The 20051-nt window shown below is 53.0% G+C and overlaps 1 protein-coding gene and 1 long non-coding RNA gene across 4 annotated transcripts in view; one reads left to right on the top strand and one right to left on the bottom strand.

Moving 5' to 3' along the window:
* The window catches only part of RFX2 (regulatory factor X2), a 119172-nt gene extending 111880 nt beyond the window's left edge, over positions 1 to 7292 (top strand). For 2 of the 3 annotated variants that reach the window (XM_055238249.2, XM_055238246.2), the window contains 3 exons: positions 3412 to 3565; positions 5045 to 5087; positions 5833 to 7292. In XM_055238249.2, the coding sequence (XP_055094224.1) occupies positions 3412 to 3565; positions 5045 to 5087; positions 5833 to 5948 (313 nt within the window). In that variant the 3' untranslated portion in view covers positions 5949 to 7292. Of the gene's footprint in view, positions 1 to 3411; positions 3566 to 5044; positions 5088 to 5729 lie in introns of all 3 variants that reach the window. The other variant, XM_055238248.2, reaches the window with a different exon arrangement.
* LOC129460455 (uncharacterized) overlaps positions 1 to 20051 on the bottom strand; it is a 42704-nt gene that overhangs the window by 20168 nt on the left and 2485 nt on the right. The gene's annotated exons all lie outside the window — the stretch shown is intronic.

Raw genomic sequence — 20051 nt, 5'->3', positions numbered from 1 at the left:
CAAAACCATTGGATCTCATGAGACTTATTCACTCTCAAGAGAACAGCACGGGAAACATCTGCCCCGTGATTCAGTTGCCGCCCACCAGTCCCTCCCACAACACGTGGGGATCATTACAATTCAAGGTGAGATTTGGGTGGGGACACAGAGCCAAACCATATCACTGCCCCAGCTCATTGTGCAAATGAAGTTTTATTGGAACCTCAGCCACATGTATTCATTCACAGATCAGCTACAGCTGTCAATGCAAACAGAACAGTGTGACTGTTGGGTACAAAGCTGAAAATATTTACTATCTGGCAAGTGTTAAAACGAGTTTGCCTGGCTGGGCGCAGTGGCTCACGCCTGTAATCCCCACACTTTGGGAGGCTGAGGCAGGCAGATCACTTGGGGTCAGGAGTTCAAGACCAGACTGGCCAACATGGCGAAACCCCATATCTACTAAAAATATAAAAATTAGTCAGGCATGGTGGTGGGCACCTGAAATCCCAGCTACTTGGGAGGCTGCAGCAGGAGAATCGCTTGAATCCAGGAGGTAGAAGTTGCAATGAGCCGAGATTGTGCCACTTCACTCCAGCCTGGGCAGCAGGAGCCAAACTCCATCTCAAGGAAAAAAAAAAAAAAAAAAAAAAAAAAAACAAGAACAAGTTTGCTGACCCCTCAGCTGGCCAGCCAGCACCCCTGTTCTCAGCTCTCTTCTTATGCACTCCCCTGGCCACGCTGCCTCAGGGCCTTTGCACCTGCCCCCCTTGCCTGGAACATCTTTCCCCCATACAGCCACGCAGAGAAACCCATCATCTGCAGAGAAACCCCCCACCCCCAGCCTCTGTAAATAAGACAGCCCATTCTTTCCCACTTTGCATGTCCCATGCCCTGCCTTTCTCCTGGCATTGACTGTCACCTGTCATCTGTTCACTTGTCTGTTGTCTGTCTCCTGCATGATCAGGCGCGCTACCCAAGTGCCGGGACCTCGCTTCTGTTTAAACGCTGGCGGAGTGAATGAATGAGGGAACCACACTAATAGACTGTGCGGCTCTGCCATGGACCTAGCACATCATTGCCACATAACAGAAACACCAGTGTAGCCAGAAATTACAATAAAGCCACACTGGGGTAATGGGGGAGGAAGAGCAAGGGAAGAGACAGCGTAGGGATGCCGATGCCAGTCTCCATGGACAGAGGGAAGGTTGCAAGCGGAAGAATCGAGAAGAGCAGAGTGAGCGCAGGACTGAGGTACCTGCCAGCCAGAGAAGAGCACAGCTCAGAGCTGGAGGGGATCGGGGTCACATCTGCAAGGTGGGGGTGCTCTTCATGGGGGAGACCGAGACAGTGTTCCACTTCATTCTCATTTGTTTGTTTGTTTTCTGAGACAGAGTCTTGCTCTGTCACCAGGCTGGAGTGCAATGGTGCGATCTCGGCTCACTGCAGCCTCCCCCTCCTGGGTTCAAGCACTTCTCATGCCTCAGCCTTCTGAATAGCTGGGATTACAGGCGCCCACCACCAGGCCTGGCTGACTTTTGTATTTTTAGTAGAGATGGGGTTTTGCCATGTTGGCCAGGCTGCTCTCAAACTCCTGACCTCAGGTGATCCACCTGCCTCAGCCTCCCAAAGTGCTGGGATTCCAGTCGCGAGCCACCGTGCCCGGCCTGACTTCATTCTTATGCACGTGCAGTGCCATCATAAAAAATAAAAATTAGGTTTACGGGATTTATTTCTGTAGCACCCACTAGAAAATGGTGGCATGTGGGCTGAGGCCTCGGCTGGTCATCCCCAAGCTCTGGCTGGGCCTCCCTTGGTGGTGGTCGGCCGATGCTCCTACCCTCTGGGAGCTGTGAGCCCATTTGGGAACCCAGAGATACCGAGGTGACTGCAGGCGATGTTCTGGAAATACTTTGGACTGAAGCATCGCACCAGACACCGGGGCTGTGGGAAAGCTGGTTGCAGAGTGCCAGCACCTCATCTGCGTGGGGGAGGTCTTTGGGGAAAGGGGGCTTGGGAGCCAAGCTGGGTGGGCCTGGGGGAACAGGAAGGGGCTGGGGGCTTTGCAGCTATGCTTAATGCCTAAGGATAGACAGCTTTGGTGGTCTTCATAGTGCGGCTGTCTTTGCCTTTCTCAAGCCTGTGTCTTCTTTTTATTGCTACAATACCAATTAGATGTAACAGAGTTTATGAAAATTTACTTCGAGCCGGGGCAGCTGGGCATTGGGGGCCGCCTGGCTTGTAGGCCAAAGTTTTTAATCAGGTGCCACTGTATATAAGTCCTTTAGGTCTTATAGGAGGACTGAGACATCGTTCCACTTCATTCTTTTTTTTTTGGAGACGGAGTGTTGCTCTGTCGCCCAGGCTAGAGTGCAGCGACATGATCTCGGCTCACTGCAGCCTCTGCCTCCCAGGTTCAAGTAATTTTCCTGCCTCAGCCTCCCAAGTAGCTGAGATTACAGGCATGTGCCGCCATGCCTCGCTAATTTTTGTATTCTTAGTAGAGATGGGGTTTCACCATGTTGGCCAGGCTGGTCTAGAACTCCTGACCCCAAGTGATCTGCCCGCCTTGGCCTCCCAAAGTGCTGGGATTACAGGCGTGAGCCACGGTGCCCAGCCTCTTTTGGTCTTATACTGATCCTTTAGATCAGGGGCCGCCTCTCCTGGAAAGAACCAGGTAGTATTTGCAGCCATCCTAGGGAAGACAACATAGGAACGGGCATGACGTGTGCCAGTGAAACTGTCTGTGGACACCAGAATGTGAATTTCATGTAATTTCCACATGCCACCGAATATAATTATTCTTTTGACTTCTTCCAACCATTTCAAAATGTAAAGCCTTGTCAGCTCACAGGCTGAGGGCTGGATGCAGACTGGATCTGGGCTGAAGTCTCTGAAACCCCTGCTTTCGCTGACAGAGACTAAAGCACCCTGGCTTTTTGTCTTGTTTTTAGGTGCCTGAAACCACAGGCTGAGGAATGGCGGGAGGTGGCAAGGATACGGGGAAGGTGGGGAAAGGCGCCTCCTGCTGGGGAGACAGGCACCAGCTGCCAGCCTGTGTTCTGATTGGGAGTCCGAAATGTCACTAGAAAGACTCACTAGCTAAGATCCCGTCCAGCGCCTGTGCTAGCACCAGCCACAGTTGTGTTTCCAGCAGCCTGTCGCTTTGGGGCTGACTGCCCGTCTCCCTCTCCTGTCCCCTGGGTGGTCTCTGGAACTGAGCGGGAAGGCCTGCCCTACCTGTCCATCACGTGGGCCCAGGGTCTCGGCAGCCCGTCGGCCCCCCGTAGGCCGGCGGGTCTTAGGATCACTCAGCCTCTGGGTTCCCCAGGGAACGTAGAGCCGGGGGCGTGTAGCTGCCATGAAGTCTGGCCCGGGGCCCAGGTTCCATGCTCCCCTGAGGGTCCCCAGCCTCTGTCCGCTTGTCGCCAGCTCCATGGTGATCCGGGACCTGACCCTGCGCAGCGCCGCCAGCTTCGGCTCCTTCCACCTCATCCGCCTGCTCTACGACGAGTACATGTTCTACCTGGTGGAGCACCGCGTCGCGGAGGCCACCGGAGAGACGCCGATCGCTGTGATGGGAGAGGTGAGGACCCTCCTGGGTGGGACGGCCGGGGCTTGGCCAGGCCTGTGGGGAGAGGGCGGTGTGCTCTGAGCAGCCCAGAGAGAGGACACTCGCAGGTCCCACTGCTCTGCCGCCAGGACAGATCCGCAGCTCGATAAAGAACAAGCCACAGAAACGGGCCCACTCGTGCCAGGGCACAGCAGTGTCTTTCAAAACATCAAAACCACAAGTCTTATCAGCACCGGGAAGGATCTGGAGCTCTGTCCAAGTTCGCAGTCACCATCAAACCGCTGGCTCTGGAAGGAGGTTGTCCTTGGGCGTTCTGCTACGCAGGGGAGGCCTCGGACACCCCGCCCAAAGTTTTCTTTTTATTATGGTAACATACACATAGGGTGATATTTCCATGTTAACGCGCACAATAAAGTGGCGTTTAGCACATTCACAACGTGCAGCTGGCACCACTGTCCAGTTCCAGAACATTCCATCACCCCAAAAGGAAACCCCATCCCCAGGAGCAGTCATTCCCAAGCCCTTCCTGCAGCACAGCACCCACGCAGCCCCCTCCTGCCTCAGTGGATCGGCCTGTCCTGGACACTTCATAGAAATGGGATCACACACTGTGTGGCCTTTTGTGTCCGGCGTCTCTCACTGAACGTAACATCCGCGCTGCGGCCGGGGTCAGAGCCTGGTTCCTCTCCTGGCTGAGTTGTGTTCCGGTGCGTGGCTGGCCGCGCTGTGCTGACCCCTCGTCCCTACGTGCTGCATGGTGGCTCCCTCTCTCTGACCGTCGTGAACGGTGCTGCTGCGGGCATGTGTGGGCGGGTGTTTGTGTGCACGCGCTCCCTCTCTGTGGCCGTGGTGAGCAGTGCTGCTGTGGGCGGGTGTTTGTGTGCATGCCTGTGTTCAGTTCTTCAGGGTCCACACCTTGGAGTGGACTTGCTGGGCTGCATGGGGTGGCCTGGAGGAAGAAAGGAAATGATGCCTGATGAATGGCGGGTCCCCGCACTCTTACTACCCAGAGGCCACAGCACTCTAATAAGAGTCGGTGGCCAGGGCCCCACAATGTGTGCAGAAACTGTGGAAGCTGTCTGTTCTCTGCACGTTTGCGTGGACCCCGGGCTCTGGGGCAGCCAAGGAGTGTTTTCATGCTGTGTACAGACTTCAGGGAGCAAAGATAACTTGGCCCATGGCCCTTCCATGCCACCTTAAAACCCGGAGCAGCCGCACCCAGGGGACCTTGGGAGCCAGCTGCTGTCCCCTCGCTGCCCTGAGCAGTCAGCACCCTCCACCCCCAGCAGCTCCCAGAGGCGGCCTGGACAGGGCACAGGGACCCACCCAGACACCTGGCAGCATCAGAGCCACATTTCAGGGCAGGCCCCAGCTGCTTCACTGTGAATGGAGGACATGGCTCAAGGCAAGGTTGGGCCGGCATCCCCAGAGCCCCCAAACAGCAACTGCCGCCCCTCTGCAGACGCCCCTGACTCCAGGTTTCTCTTTCAGGTCAACGATCTCGCCTCTCTGTCGCTGACGCTGCTTGACAAAGGTGGGTGCATCTGCAGCTTTCCCACCACGGCCCTCCCAGGAGGGTGGTACTCCTGGTGGTGGCCTGTCTGCCCCATCTCATGATGAGCAGGTGGAAATGGGGGCAGGCCCTTGGGGGGTGAGGGCCCTGGGATCTGGCATCCGGACAGTGGGTGATGCCTGGGCAGCAGGCGCCACTGCAGACTGGCTCGGCTGGGGCTGAGAGTGCCGCCGGCCTCTGGGTAGCTGCTGCCCAGGGACCTGAGCATCAGGTCCAGACCAGGAAGCCCCTGGTCTCCTGTGCCCACACCCAGCAGGAGAGTGGGGCAGGCAGGCCAGAGGGACCCCTCCCACACCCAGCAGGAGAGTGGGGTAGGCAGGCCAGAGGGACCCCTCCCACACCCAGCAGGAGAGTGGGGTAGGCAGGCCAGAGGGACCCCTGGGCCCCGTCTCTGCCCCACGCGGGTGGGAGGACCCCAGAGGCCCCAGCCCTGTGGGGAGCAGGCCCCAGGCCCGTTGGCGCCGGGGAAGGGAGGCACAGAGCAGAGGCTCTTTCGCCTGGCCCGACCTGGGGGCACCCCTGGGTGACCAGGCAGGTGGGGGAGGACAGGTCAGCCTGGAGCAGAGGCCGAGGCGGGGTCCACAGGCTGCCATGTGTCCTCAGTGCCCTGCCTGGCGTGCTGGAGCAGTTCTCGGAACATGCGCTTCCGTCTCTCCCTCTCGTGCCCTCCTGATGATGGACACTGACCCTACCCCTCCCTCCGCAGAGGACATGGGCGATGAGCAGCGCGGCAGCGAGGCGGGCCCGGATGCCCGCAGCCTGGGCGAGCCCCTGGTAAAGCGGGAGCGCAGTGACCCCCACCACTCCCTGCAGGGCATCTAGCAGCCCCGGCTGGCGCCTCCGCAAGATTCCAGAAGATGCCACCTGGTCACTCTGGGAACCTGAATTTCGCCGGCTCCACCAAATTAGTGCCTCTTAGACAATGTGATGTTTACGTTGACTCAAGCAGGGACTCCCAGGGTTAGCGTTCAAGAAGGAAAGCAGTTGTTGAAGCTACAGAAGCCCAGGCCGCGGCTCCCACTGGCTGTAGCTGTGCTCTGGGTCCCCAGGTCCCTGCGCAGCCACCAGGGCCACACCAGACCATGGGTTCCTTGTTCTGGACAAACTCTCCTCTGCTGGAACTCTGGACTTTGGCCCCAGTCCCGTTAAGAGCTGAAGGGGCTGTGCTGAGAGCACTGGCTTCTGCACTCAACTGGAACCAATTTTCACCATGACTTAAAAAATTTAAAAAATCTGGCAGAGCCCGAATAGAAAGGGATGGGCTCTCCCCTCCTACCTGCCACTGCTGGGGAGGCACAGAGCTCACCAGCGTCCCTGGAGTCCCCTCAGGAATGGAAAGTGGAGTGCCCTTGTCTGGAAGCACCATGTGGGAGGGACCCAGCTGGGCACAGCGCCCTGTGGCCTTTTAGAGCCAGACCTCCCTGCCCGATGCCCCGAGGCAGGAGGCCAGCCGTGCTGCAGGAACCCATCTGCAGATGCCAAAGGACTTGAGGGGCAGCTGACAATCGCTGTGTCCCGGCAGATCCACAGCTCAAAAAAGAACAAGCCACAGAAATGGGCTCACTCGTGCCAGCACACAGCAGTGTCTTTCAAAAAATCAAAACCAGAAGTTTTATCACCAACGGGAAGGATCTGGGGCTCTGTCCAAGTTCACCGTCACCATCAAGCCACTGGCTGTGGAAGGAGTTTGTCCAACAGGGTCAGTGTCACAGCCGCAACTTCAGAAAGCAGCCATCCCACGTGTCCAAACAGCAGTGCCTGCGTCCCGCTCCACGGAGTCTTCCAGAACACCTCCCTCTGAATTAATCCCGGAGCATCCCACCCCCAGTGAGTCCCACCTGGACCTCTTCAAAGTCAAAACTCTTCTCTGGGGACAAATATTCGGGACTTTCGAAGCCCTGAACTTGAAACACCAAGTTTGTCTCCATGGAAACACATAGCCCTGCCGTTGGACAGCTGCGTGCTGGAGTTCTGTCCCCAAACCAACTGCAGAGAAGAAAGACGAGCCTCGGCCCAGGACGCGATTTCTAACGAAATGCAATAGTTTTCTCTTTTTGGAAAAATGTTTATACCAATAGTTTTGTGCGCTGTTATTAGAACGTTTCTTATGAATGTGTACATTGCAGTATATTCAGTCCCAAATATTTTGTTCTCATTCACACAGAAGGTACTAATGTCAGCTCATGTGGCCTTTAAAAACCTTACTTCCCCCGCCGCAGGAGCTCAGAGCATTGCTCGGCCTGCGCCAGAGTGAGGGGTGCAGGAAGAGAAAGACGCGCGCTCACTTTAGGAACGAAAACTCGGGAATAATCACACTGTCTGGTCGTATAGCCCAAACCTTAGTTGAAATCAGACAGAAAGAATGTCTTTAAAATATACATCTCCTCTCCTTGGAGACACTGAAGCTCACAGTGAACGGATTGTAATGCCCGGCTTTTCCTCACTCCTGGTAACCAATACAAGCTGGTTTCTGCCTTAGGCTCCGGCCCGTCTTTCCGATCCACGAGGAGGAACAGAGGTGGCAGCGAAGCCACAAGCCTCTCAGGCCTGGTCTCGTTTTTCATAGCAGTAAACACACTGAGCGTGCCCATTTTTGGACTCACTGTCCACACTCCAGGCCCTGTCCCTCCTGCCCTGGGACACCAGCCTGCCAGGCTTGTGCTACTCAAGACCCAGAGGGGAAGCCACAGAGGTGCCCCCTGCAATTGCCTGCGGGCTCCCTGGGGATGTTCTAGTGCCTTCCGGAAGCAGCCCTTAGCAAGGCCCACCCTGAGCCAGTGATGTCGCAGAAACTGTTCTTTGTCCGGGATGGTCAATGGCTCCTGTTTACACCTTGGGTTTTTTTCTTTCTTTGTTTGTTTGTTTGTTTTTTTAAGAGACGGTGTCATTCTATCACCCAGGCTGGAGTGCAGTGGCACTATCATAGCTCACTACACCCACAACCTCTTGTGCTCAGGTGATCCTCCCACCTCAGCCTCCCCAAGTAGCTGGGACTATAGGTGTGCGCCACCACATCCAGCTAATTTTTGTTTGTTTGTTTGTTTAGAGATGGGGGTCTTCCTATGTTGCCCAGGCTGGACTCAAACTCGTTGGCTCAAGTGATCCTCCCACCTTGGCCTCCCAAAGTGCTGAGATTACAGGCATGAGCCACCGCCCCGGCCTCCTGTTTACATTTGTTACAGGCTAGACCCACTCGGATCTAGCGGAGGAAGTGGGTGCACCAGTCTCGGGTGCGAACCACTGGTCCACCCGGATCTAGCGGAGGAAGCGGGTGCATCAGTCTCGGATGTGAACCACTGGTTGTCTGCAGGGTTTACTTGGTACAGTCGGCCAAACTTCAGAATCATTGAGAATCAGTGCATGAGCTTGCTCAAAAATGACCGATTCCTGGAACCATTCCACGGGAAGCCTGACTCAGTGGGATTCGGGTAGGGGCCAGGAAGCGTGTTGTTGCTGCCATTCCCTCTCCGGGGACTGTGATGCCGGGATATAGGACTTTGAAGAAACCCTACAGAGGAGAGCAGTGGGCTCAGGAACCAGGCAGGGCCCACCTGCGGGAGAGAGGGTGGCCCCCAGAGGCTAATACAATTCCCGGTCAGCTGCCCCTAAATCTGTTTCCCGAGTGCCAGGCCAGTGCCCCGTATGCCCCCAGGGATAGTCAGTCTTTGCCCCAGCCCAGGCCTTTCTGTCCCAGGCGAACCAGAATCACCCCTAACTTCCCTGGGCTGGGACTCCAGGACCCCAGTGTGTCCTGACAGTGCCAACTTCAGCCAGGAAATCCACTTGCCCCACCCCCTGCTGGGTCACAATTTCAGACCTTCCTCCAGCTGAGACCCCTGAGCCAAATTAGGCAAGTGCCAACTCACCCACCTCCCCAGCCCCTGAAGAGCCAGGCCCAGTGTGGACTGCAGGGCCCAGAGTAGGAGACCCAAGCCTTGCCTATGGAGGCTGAGAGGGTGGGGAGAGCGGGAGCTCAGAGCATGGGGGATGGTGCCCCAGGAAAAAGGAGCCCGCTTGAGGTCCTCAGGCCATCATGTGCCTCCAAAGCCCTCTGGGTAGGTCCCCAGGGTGCAGGTGCCTCAGAAAAAAAGGGGAACCTTGGTCTTACCAAGCACCTCTAGGGAGTACTGGCCGTAATCATAGCAGGCTCCACGCTAGACACTTCTGTCCCGTCTCCTCTTGTTGATGACCTAAGGTAGATGTAATCCCCATTGTACACGTGGGAAAAGCAAGTCTGCTGGCTGGAATGCAGATGTGATGGCTGGAGCACAGCAGCCACAGTGGACCTCAAGGTGGAAGCCCCATGATAAGGATGGGAAAGCAATGAGTCAGAAGGAGCATGGGTCCCCGGTGATGATGGAACTGCCATTACAGCCCTGACCTCCAGACAGATATCAGCAAGGAGGGGTGGGGGCCCCAGAGATGTCCCTGCCTTCACAAACTTTCTGGTGGCAGGAACTCCCTTGCAAGATGGGAGGGGACCCCAGACACTGCAGCTGCCAGCGTGCTAAGAAGGGGGAGATGTGGGCCAGGCCCGGTGGCTGACGTCTGTAATCCCAGCATTTTGGGAGGACAAGGCGGGTGGATCACCAGGTCAGGAGATTGAGATCATCCTGGCTAACACGGTGAAACCCCATCTGTACTAAAAATACAAAAATTAGCCAGGTGTGATGGCACACGCCTGTAGTCCCAGCTATTGGGGAGGCTGAGGCAGAAGAATCGCTTGAATCCAGGAGGTGGAGCTTGCAGTTAGCCGAGATCATGCCACTGCACTCCAGCCTGGGCAACAGAGTGAGATTCCATCTCAAAACAAACAAACAAACAAAAAAGAAAATAAAAGAAAAAAGAAAGGGGAGATGCTCCAGCTGGAGTGCCCCCCACCCCCACCAACCGCCGCCACCCCTGTTTTCCTCCTGCCTCTGGCTGCTGCCCCTCTGCACCTGGGTCCTGCCCACTCCTCTCCTCTTTCTACCCCCTCAGTCACCTCAGCCACTCCCACGATGGAAATACCCTCCACGAGCTGCTGACTCCACCTCTGCCCAGAGCTCCTGGGTGCCTGGCCCTCGGCAGAGCAAGATAGCAGCCCGGCATCTGGTCGTCCAGACCTCCTCCCCATGTCTCCATCACAGCGTGGGCAGCACCGTCAGTCCCCGCATTGCCCTGCCCCACCCCGCCCCTTGGCCCTGCTCCCCAAAATGGCCATCATCCAACCGCTTCTCCCCTTCCTCTTTGCTACCCTCCAGCTCCTCCTCGGCCAGGAGAGGCACAGTGGCGGGGATTAGACTGCACAAGTTTGAGAGTCAGCTCCACGGTTATTCACTGTGCCCTCAAGTAAATTACCTTCATCAGTTTCTCCCACTGGAAAAAGAGACCATAAAAATACCTCACGGTGTTGTGAGAAAGGTCAATATACAGAAAGCACTGGACTAAGCCTTTAAGAGTTGTTTCTACCCCTCGGCACTGCAGATACCGCAGATGGTGGGGTGTCAGATAATTCTCTGGGGTGGGCCCGTACTGGGTACTGCAGGGTGCTGAGCAGCACCCCTGGCCTCCACCCACTCCTTGCCAGGAGCACTCCAGCCCAACCCTAACAACCAAAAGTGTCTCTGGACACTGCCAGTGTCGCCTGGGAGACACCTTCCTCTTTAGCACTCACCTTAATTGGCGCTTCTTCTGGGAAGCCTTCCTGGATGCTCCCTGGGTAGATTAGGGTCACTTAGACCCAACTTCCCCTGCCATACTTTATAGTCATTGTTTGCAAATCTATCTTTCCCACAAGCTCTGCGAGTGAGTAGCTATCATTTGCCTTGTTGAAATGGACTTCCCAAATCTATCACAGGGCATGCTCGGCAAACATTGAGGGCGTGAGGGAGTGAGGAGGGCCTCCCAGAGAAGGCGTTCTTTACGGTGATCATGGGAAGGAATGTTCTGTGCCATGGAGGAGAAAAAAATATCCAGAGGAATGACGAGGAATTCCAAAGAAACTGGAATTCAGGCAGGAGGCCACCAGAGGTTTTTGATGTAATCAAAGCTGGGCTTTGGAAAGATGTATTCAGGCAGGGTGGATTCACAGGAAGAAACAAAAGCAGGGGGGTCAATTAGGTGCTTGTTAAAATCGTACAAGTGAGGGGGAGAGTTGTGGCTGTGGGGTGGAGCAGGGGCACACAGGAGCCCTGTGGAGATCAAATTGGTGAGTTATACCCAGTTTGGTTTGCTTTTGTGTGTGTGTGGTTTGGTGTTTTGTTTTGTTTTGCTTTGTTTGAAACAGAGTCTTGCTGTTGCCCAGGCTGGAGTGCAGTGGCACAATCTCAGCTCACTGCAACCTCCACCTCCTGGATTTAATCGATTCTCCCCCTCAGCCTCCTGAATAGCTGGGATTACAGGAGTGTGTCACCATGCCTGGCTAATTTTTGTATTTTTAATAGAGATAGGGTGTTACCACGTTGGCCAGACTGGTCTCAAACTCCTGACTTCAGGTGATCTGCTCACCTCAGCCTCCCAAAGTGCTGGGATTACAGGCATGAACCATCGTGCTTGACTTTTTTTTTTTTATTCTTTTTCTAATGAACCAGGATAAAAATCTAACTAAAACATCAGCAGTGATGATGTAATAAAGATAAATATAGCTTTGCAAAATTTTCATTTCAGCGTATGTGTGAGTGCACATATACACATGCATTTATGGTATTGGGCTGCAATGTAAAATGCATATGCATAGGTCTCCAAAGCCACAGTACCATATATGCATGAGTATATGTGCACTCACACAGAGGCTCTCAGGAAGGCTGAGAGTTGTTCTCAGCCTATTGTGAGATCATGGGCCCCTCCTGGAATCCTGCCATGGACGTTTTGTGGGATTTTGCTATCCAGCATCCATCCTGCCTTCTTTTGGAATAACACCCTGATTCTCTTGGAGGAGTGACTGTCCTCTTGTGGCTTTAAATACTGTCTCTGTGTGGGTGGCTCTCACATATTGAGGGAGGCTGTTCCAGGTGGGAAGGGAAGGAATGAGCTCAGTGTGTTGGGGGTGGGGGGAGCAGTGAGGAGGCTGGTGTCACTGGCACAGAGTGAATGGCAGGGCAGGAGGTTGAGGAAGGCTGCAGAGTAATGGGATGGGGGCTTCCTAGGTCCCCGGGAGGAGCTGGGATGCCTCCACTTGGATGTCTCCAATGGCATCTCACACCACTGGCTGGGCACACAGAGCCCAATATGTATTTATTGCTCATTAAATATTTGATGGAAGGGCCAGGCATGGTGCCTCAAGCCTGTCATCCCAGCACTTTGGGAGGCCAAGGCAGGCAGATCACCTGAGGTCAGGAGTTCAAGTCCAGCCTGGCCAACATGGTGAAAACCCCATCTCTACTAAAAATACAAAAATTAGTTGGACATGGTGGCAGCGCCTATAAATCCCAGCTCCTTGGGAGGCTGAGGCAGGAGAATCCCTTGAACCCGGGACGCAGAGGTTGCAGTGAGCCAAGACTGTGCCACTGCACTCCAGCCTGGGCGACAGAGTGAGATTCTGTCTCAAAAAAAAAAAAGAAAGAAAAGAAAATATTTATGAAGGAATGAATTTGATTGGGGGTGAGCACAAATTAACGTACTGTACCCTGCTGACCCCATCCAACACTTTCTCCTTAGACTGAACCCTGAGCTGAAGGGTGAGACTGAAAGCAGCCAAAGTTCAGGCATCCTGGGGGAGACACCCAGCGCATTGTCCTCAGTGATTTTTTTTTTTTTTTTTTTTTTTTGAGACGGAGTCTCGCTCTGTCGCCCAGGCTGGAGCGCAGTGGCGCAATCTCGGCTCACTGCAAGCTCCGCCCCCCGGGTTCAGGCCATTCTCCTGCCTCAGCCTCCGGAGTAGCTGGGACTACAGGCGCCCGCCACTGCGCCCGGCTAATTTTTTGTATTTTTAGTAGAGACGGGGTTTCACCGTGGTCTCGATCTCCTGACCTCGCGATCCACCCGCCTCGGCCTCCCAAAGTGCTGGGATTACAGGCGTGAGCCACCGCGCCCGGCCAGTGATTTTTGCTTCTAAGACCTGTTGAAACTGCCGGTTGCTTCTCCTTTCTTTTTGGTCTCATGAACATCCTCATAACCTTCCAGCAAATTCCTCCTTGGCTTACATCTTCCAGAACTGCCTTCGGGGGGGTTGCAGTCAGTCTCCAAACAGGTACACCCTCAGCACCCAGGAATTTTCTAGCCAGTCTCAGAAAGGGATTCTCAGACCTCGTGAAGCCCTCCCGAGGTGACAGCCCGGGTTTTCAAGGTGGGTCGTCCATACGGCTTGGCAACCGCAGCAGCAGGCTGGGAGCGAGGTGCAACTAAGACTCCCTACCTCCACTTCCATGACCTGGCTCATGGAAGACGCCAGAACCCCAGCAGAGGCGGAGCTTACGTCCCGGTAAGTTTAGTTTCCCAGAAGGCAGCCAACTGCCCTTTTTCCTGGAGTTGAGTTTTGATTCCTCTCAATCCTCTGTTGCCCCCGAGTGGTCACTCTGTGACACAGCCTCTTCCTTTTCGCAGGGGATACAGAAAGTTTGATTTTGCCCAGAAGCCTGGCTGATTTGTTTACTTATTTGCAACGATGCATGATAAGAAAGATCGAAAACAAGGGAGTGAGTGAGCTAATTTCCTTCCTTCCCTTCTCCTCCTCCTCCCCTTCTCTTCCTCGAATATTTCCTATTTGTTTACAAAGGCCCAAAATATACCCCCAACATAACAATGGGAAAAGGTCACCTGGCAGATACCATTTAAAACAAGCGATTGGACGGGCGCGGTGGCTCACGCCTGTAATCTCAACACTTTAGGAGGCCGAGGCAGGCAGATCACTTGAGGTCACAAGTTCAACACCAGCCTGGCCAACGTGGTGAAACTCCATCTCTACTAATAATACAAAAATTAGCCTGGCGTGATGGTGCGCACCTGTAGTCCCAGCTACTCAGGAGGCTGATGCATGAGAATCGCTTGAACCTGGTAGGCAGAGGTTGCAGTGAGCCAAGATTGCACCATTGCACTCCAGCCTGGGCAACAGAGACTCTGTCTCAAAAAAAAAAAAAAAAAAAAAAAAGTATAAATCACCATTATGCGCCCTTGCTAGGATGCACTGACGCAGACACACATCGCTTCTGTGTAATCCCTGCCAAAAACGCTTAACCTGAGTTTCACTGTGAGGAAACATCAAACAAACCCAAAGTTAGGGGGCATTCTACCAAATAATTGGGCAGTACTCGTTAGAAACGTCGTTGTCAAGAAAAAGCATATAAAAAACAGAGGAAATGATCCAGACTAAAGGAAACTAAGGAGAAATACCTAAATGCAAGACAGGATCCAGGACTAAATCCTGGAACAGAAAAGGGATGCTAGAGCTGAACAGAGGAAATGTGAATAAGGTTTGCACATTAGTGAATAGTACTGTATCAGTGCGAATGTCCTGATTTTGATCAGGATGTGAATATGTGAGGAAGCTGATGGAGGTTATATGGAACTCTTTGTACTATTTTTGCAACTTTTTTTAAGTCTGAATTTATTTCAAATGTATTTATTTTAAAATTTAATTTATTTAATTTAAAATAAAGAGGCCAGGTGCCGTGGCTCATGCCTGTAATCCCAGCACTTTGGGCGGGCAGATCACTTGAGGTCAGGAGTTCAAGACCAGCCCGGCCAAGGTGAGCGGATCACTTTAGGTCAGGAGTTCAAGACCAGCCTGGCCAACATAGTGAAACCCAGTCTCTACTAAAAATACAAAAATTAGCCGGGCGTGGTGGCGGGCACCTGTAATCCCAGCTACTCGGGAGGCTGAGGCAGGAGAATTGCTTGAACCCGGGAGGTGGAGGTTGCAGTGAGCTGAGATTATGCCACTGCACTCCAGCCTGGGTGACAGAGGGAGACTCCATCTCAACAAAAGAAGAAGGAGGAGGAGGAGAAAAAGCAGAGTTGATCAGGAGATAGGAATGTGTCACCCAGCAAAGTGAAGGCTTGGGAACCCGACTATGGTGCCCTGGGCTCTCCACCTCTCAGCATTGCTGACCTGGTTGCAGATCAGGTCATGTGAAGGAGAATGTGGCCCTACCCCATGTTAATAGGATCCAGCCCAGCTTTCTTCCAGAGAGAAGCAATTCCAGTCCCAAATCCCTGGCTGATGTGCATAGTTTTTGGGACAGGGGTTCCTGCTATCATGGGCAAGGGGCCACCGTTGGTCACATCTGACATCCTGTTGTCAGGAACTTGAGGCCATGGGTTGAGGGAGAACGGGGAAGGCAGATGAACTAATAAGGCATTCACAATGAAGTCCCTCCAACCCCACCTGTCTCTGAGCTCTTTAAGGGCAGAAATTATACTTGATTGATCTCTAGGTCCTCAACCTCAGTGTGGGCTGTGCACAGAGCAGGCACTGAAGCACTGCCCTAGGAGTTAAAGAAACCTATGACTAATAGAAATTCCTGAATTTGCTGGATAAGAAAAGAAACAACTTACTGAAACTCCCTCTGCTTGTAAGATAACAAAACTGGCTGAAGTCAGTTGGAACAATATGGCGGACTGGAGTTTGCACAGAAAGAGCTTGCTGATGTCATAGCCTCAATTTCCACCGCATGTTTTAGACTAACGCTCCCCGAACTTGCACATGTGATCCATGAGGAGGGATGAAGAGATAACTGCGCATGCCAGAGGACTTTCCAGACTTCCTATTTCCTTCTACCAGTCACCTACCTACTAATGCCACAGTGTACCCCCTAAACCTCTTCTAATAAAGGTATTGACTGCCTTAGGGTGGGCGTAGTGTCTCAGGCCTACAATCCCAGCCCTTTGGGAGGCAGAGGGAAGAGGATTGCTTGATGCCAAGAGTTCGAGACCAGCCTGGGCAACATAGCCAGACCCCATCTCCACACATGCAAAGTACAGTCTTAAAGCTAGCACGGGGAGACAGCTTTGAGTTGGACTCCCATCTGCTTGTTAGTCAACTTGCAATAAAAAGCTTTTCTCACAAACCCGTGTCCTAGCATTGGCTCCTAGCACGTTGGACAGTAAAGCTCCTTTTGCTCCGTAAAAACATGACATGCTGGTTCCCTGCCCATGGTGGGAAGATGAAAACTCAACTGCAGCTGTGAGGCCCTTTTCCTGAAGCCCAGCTGCAGAAGCCATCGTCCTCCTTGGCTGCAGAGGAGAGAGGGACATAAGTCTTCAGAGCTCAGCCTGGGCTCGGGGAATCCTTGGAGACCTGTATCCTGGTGAGCCAAGGAGGAAGCAGACAGCAGGGAGGCCAATCAGCAGTTAAGGGCAAGTCATTTGAAGCCCTCCCATTTCCTGCCTCCAACCCCCGCAATTAGGAGAAAGCCCTAACTCCTCACTGCAGCCTCCACGGCCCTGCACGCTCCCTCCCTGAGCTCATCTCCACCACCTCTCTTTTTGGTCACTTGGCTGTAGCCACACCGAGCTCCTCACTGTGTGAAAGTATTCCCTCGGCCGGGTGCGGTGGCTCATGCCTGTAATGCCAGCACTTTGGGAGGCTGAGGCAGGCGGATCACTCGAAGTCAGGAGTTTGAGACCAGCCTAGCCAACATGGTGAAATCCCGTCTCTACTAAAAATACAAAAATTAGCTGGGCATGGTGGCATGCGCCTGTAATCCCAGCTACTCAGGAGGCTGAGGCAGGAGAACCGCTTGAACCCGGGAGGCAGAGGTTGCAGTGAGCTGAGATCCTGCCACTGCACTCCAGCTTGGGAGACACAGTGAGACTCCATCTCAAAACAAACAAAAAGTATTCCCTCTTTCTGTCACTATGTCATAGCATGCTGTTTTATTTTCTTTGTAGCACCCATCACTATCTCAAATTATTTTGCTTACCAGTCTACTGTTAGTCTCCCCATAAAAGGATGCAAATCTCCTTGAAGGCAGGGCCTGTCTAGTTCATCCCGGGAATCCAACATGTGCCTGACGCGTTGTAGGTGTGATGGATACATACTGCTGTGTAACGAACATCCTAAAGCTTAGTAGCTGATAATGGCAGTTCTTTATCTTTCATAGTTTCTGTGGGTGAGGAATGGGAAGGGCTAGGCTGGGTGGTTCTGACGGGGCTCAGGGTCTCTCATGCAATTAGCCAGCGGCTGCCGCAGGAGCTGTTGGGGGTTGGCTGGGCATCTCTTGGCCAGGGCCTTGCCATGAGATCTGTGTTTCAGCTTCCTTACAGCATGGCAGCCGCAGGGCAGTTGGACTGCTCACGTGGTGGCCAAAAGCTTTCAGAGAGACTGTTCCAGCAATGCTGCATCTCTGTCCGTTATGTCCTAGCCTTGTCAGTTACACGGTGCCATTTCCTGTGTGCTCTGTTGATCACCAAGCCCACCTACATTCAAGGGAAGGGAGCTGCACCCTCCTCTCTTGCTGGGAAAAGGGTCAACGAATTTGGGGCCATATTTTAAAGCTACCACAGTAGGTAACTGACAAATATTTGTGTAGGTGAATGTTGACTAAGTTAATTTGCTATGAGAGGCCAGATGAGGAAAGCTGGCAGCCATCAACACTCGGAGGAGGCTTGCAAAACCACTGGAAACGTCCTTGGCTCATCAGCCTGACAGGTTTTGTGTGTCTCAGTGTCCCCTGAAAAGCCACGACTGAATTATATTTAGCAAGTGATTACATGGTGCTGCGAGTTTCCCAAAGTGTGGGATGGATGTGGTGTGTGACGTTACTTTAGGCGACATGTAGACATGGCGTTAAACGACAATGAATCACATAGATTATGTTAGCCCGTTTTCAATTCTCTTTCACTCCTTCTCATCACGTCAGGAAGAAAGTTTCCGCCAAGTGCTGAAGCGTCTTCAATAACGCTCTAATACTTTGCTAATCTCCCTTTGTATCAAAGAAAAAGCAGGCCCAACACCTTGGCAGGCAACAGTATCTACTTTGAGTTTGGAAACATTGTTTCATGATCATGTTTGCTTTTACAATGGTCTACTCGTCGCTTAGTGGTTTTCCATTTTAAATGGTGATACAAAGTATCTGTTTAATGTACATTTAAACCAAAAGAAAAGTATCAAGTTCATTAAAGGTCACATGGTGCAGATACGGTAAAGGCTGAGAAGACCTACCCAAGAGAAGTTTGGGGAAACCTGAAAATAATGAAACCAACACCCTAGGAATGAAAGATGACTTGAATTCTACACACTGTGGGTGACCAGGGGGACTGACATTCGAGCTACTCTTAGAGAAGTTCTTTGGTTTTTTTTTTTTTTGAGACGCAGTCTCACTCTGTTGCCCAGGCTGGAGTGCAGTGACGTGATCTCAGCTCACTCCAGCGGCCATCTCCCGCACTCAAGCAATCCTCCTACCTCAGCCTCCTGAGTAGCTGGGACTACAGGTGTGTGCCACCGTGCCTGGCTAATTTTTTCTATTTTGGCAGAGACAGGGTTTTGCCATGTTGCCCACTCGGGCTGGTCTTAAACTCCTGGGCTCAAGTGATCTGCCTGCCTCAGCCTCCTGAAGTGCTGGGATTACAGATGTGAAGTTTCAAATTAACCATGTTCTTCAGAGACAAGGTCACACTCTGTAGCCCAGCCTGGAGTGCAGTAGTGCCATCCTACCTCACTGCAGCCTGCAACTCCTGGGCTCAAGCGATCCTCCCACTTCATCCTCCTGAGTAGCTGGGACTACACGTGAACACCACCACAACTAGCTAATTTTTTGCATTTTTTGCAGAGACAGGATCTCACCATGTTGCCCAGACTGGTCTTGAACTCCTGGGCTCAAGCAATCTGCCCACTTCAGCCTCCCAAAGTGATGGGATTACAGGTGTAAGCCACCATGCCTGGCCATATTGTGTATTTTTTTTTTTTTTTTTTTTTTTTGAGACAGAGTCTCACTCTGTTGCCCAGGCTGGAGTGCAATGGCACGATCTTGGCTCACTGCAACCTCCACCTCCTGGGTTCAAGCAATTCTCCTGCCTCAGTCTCCCAAGTAGCTGGGATTACAGACGTGTACCACCACGCCTGGCTAATTTCTTATTTTTTTAGTAGAGACAGGGTTTCACCATGTTGGTCAGGCTGGTCTTGAACTCCTGACCTCAAGTATTCACCTGCCTTGGCCTCCCAAAGTCCTGGGATTACAGGCATGAGCTACCACACCCAGCCCAGATTGTGTATTTCTAATAAACTTCCAGGTCATGCTGATGCTGCTGGTGTGCGGACACACTGAGAAAGTAGCAGGTGTTTGTTGTTGTTGTTGAGATAGAGTCTCATCTGTTGCCCAGGATGGAGTGCAGTGGCGCTATCTCAGCTCGCTGAAACCTCCGCCTCCCATGTTTGAGTGATTCTCCTGCCTCAGCCTCCTGAGTAGCTGGATTGCAGGCGCCTGCCACCACATCCGGCTAATTTTTTGTATTTTTAGTAGAGACAGGGTTTCACTGGGTTGGCCAGGCTGATCTTGAACTCCTGACCTCGTGATCCGCCTGCCTTAGCCTCCTGAAGTGCTGGGATTACAGGCGTGAGCCACCGCGCCCGGCCAAAAGTAGCAAGTTCTTGAAAAAAATCTGGTGTGTGGCCGGGCACGGTGGCTCACACCTGTAATCCCAACACTTTGGGAGGTTGAGGTGGGTGGATCACTTGAGGTCAGGAGTTCGAAAGCAGCCTGGCCAACATGGTGAAACCCAGTCTCTACTGAAAATACAAAGATTAGCCAGGCGTGGTGGTGAGCGCCTGTAATCCCAGCTACGGAGGAGGCTAAGGCAGGAGAATCGCTTGAACCCGGGAGGCGGAGGTTGCAGTGAGCTGAGATTGCGCCACTGCACTCCAGCCTGGGCAACAAAGAGAGACCCTGTCTCAAAAAATAAAAAAAAAGAATCCGGTGTGCTACTACTGTGCATCTCCTCCCGACTCTGGTGCTAGTGATATCACATTAGTAACTTAATATAGGCCATGGCTGAAGTATTCACATCAAG

Source organism: Symphalangus syndactylus, chromosome 13 (assembly GCF_028878055.3).
Source record: "Symphalangus syndactylus isolate Jambi chromosome 13, NHGRI_mSymSyn1-v2.1_pri, whole genome shotgun sequence".
In the NCBI taxonomy this organism is placed as follows: Eukaryota; Metazoa; Chordata; class Mammalia; order Primates; family Hylobatidae; genus Symphalangus; species Symphalangus syndactylus.
This window is presented reverse-complemented; position numbering and strand designations above follow the sequence as displayed.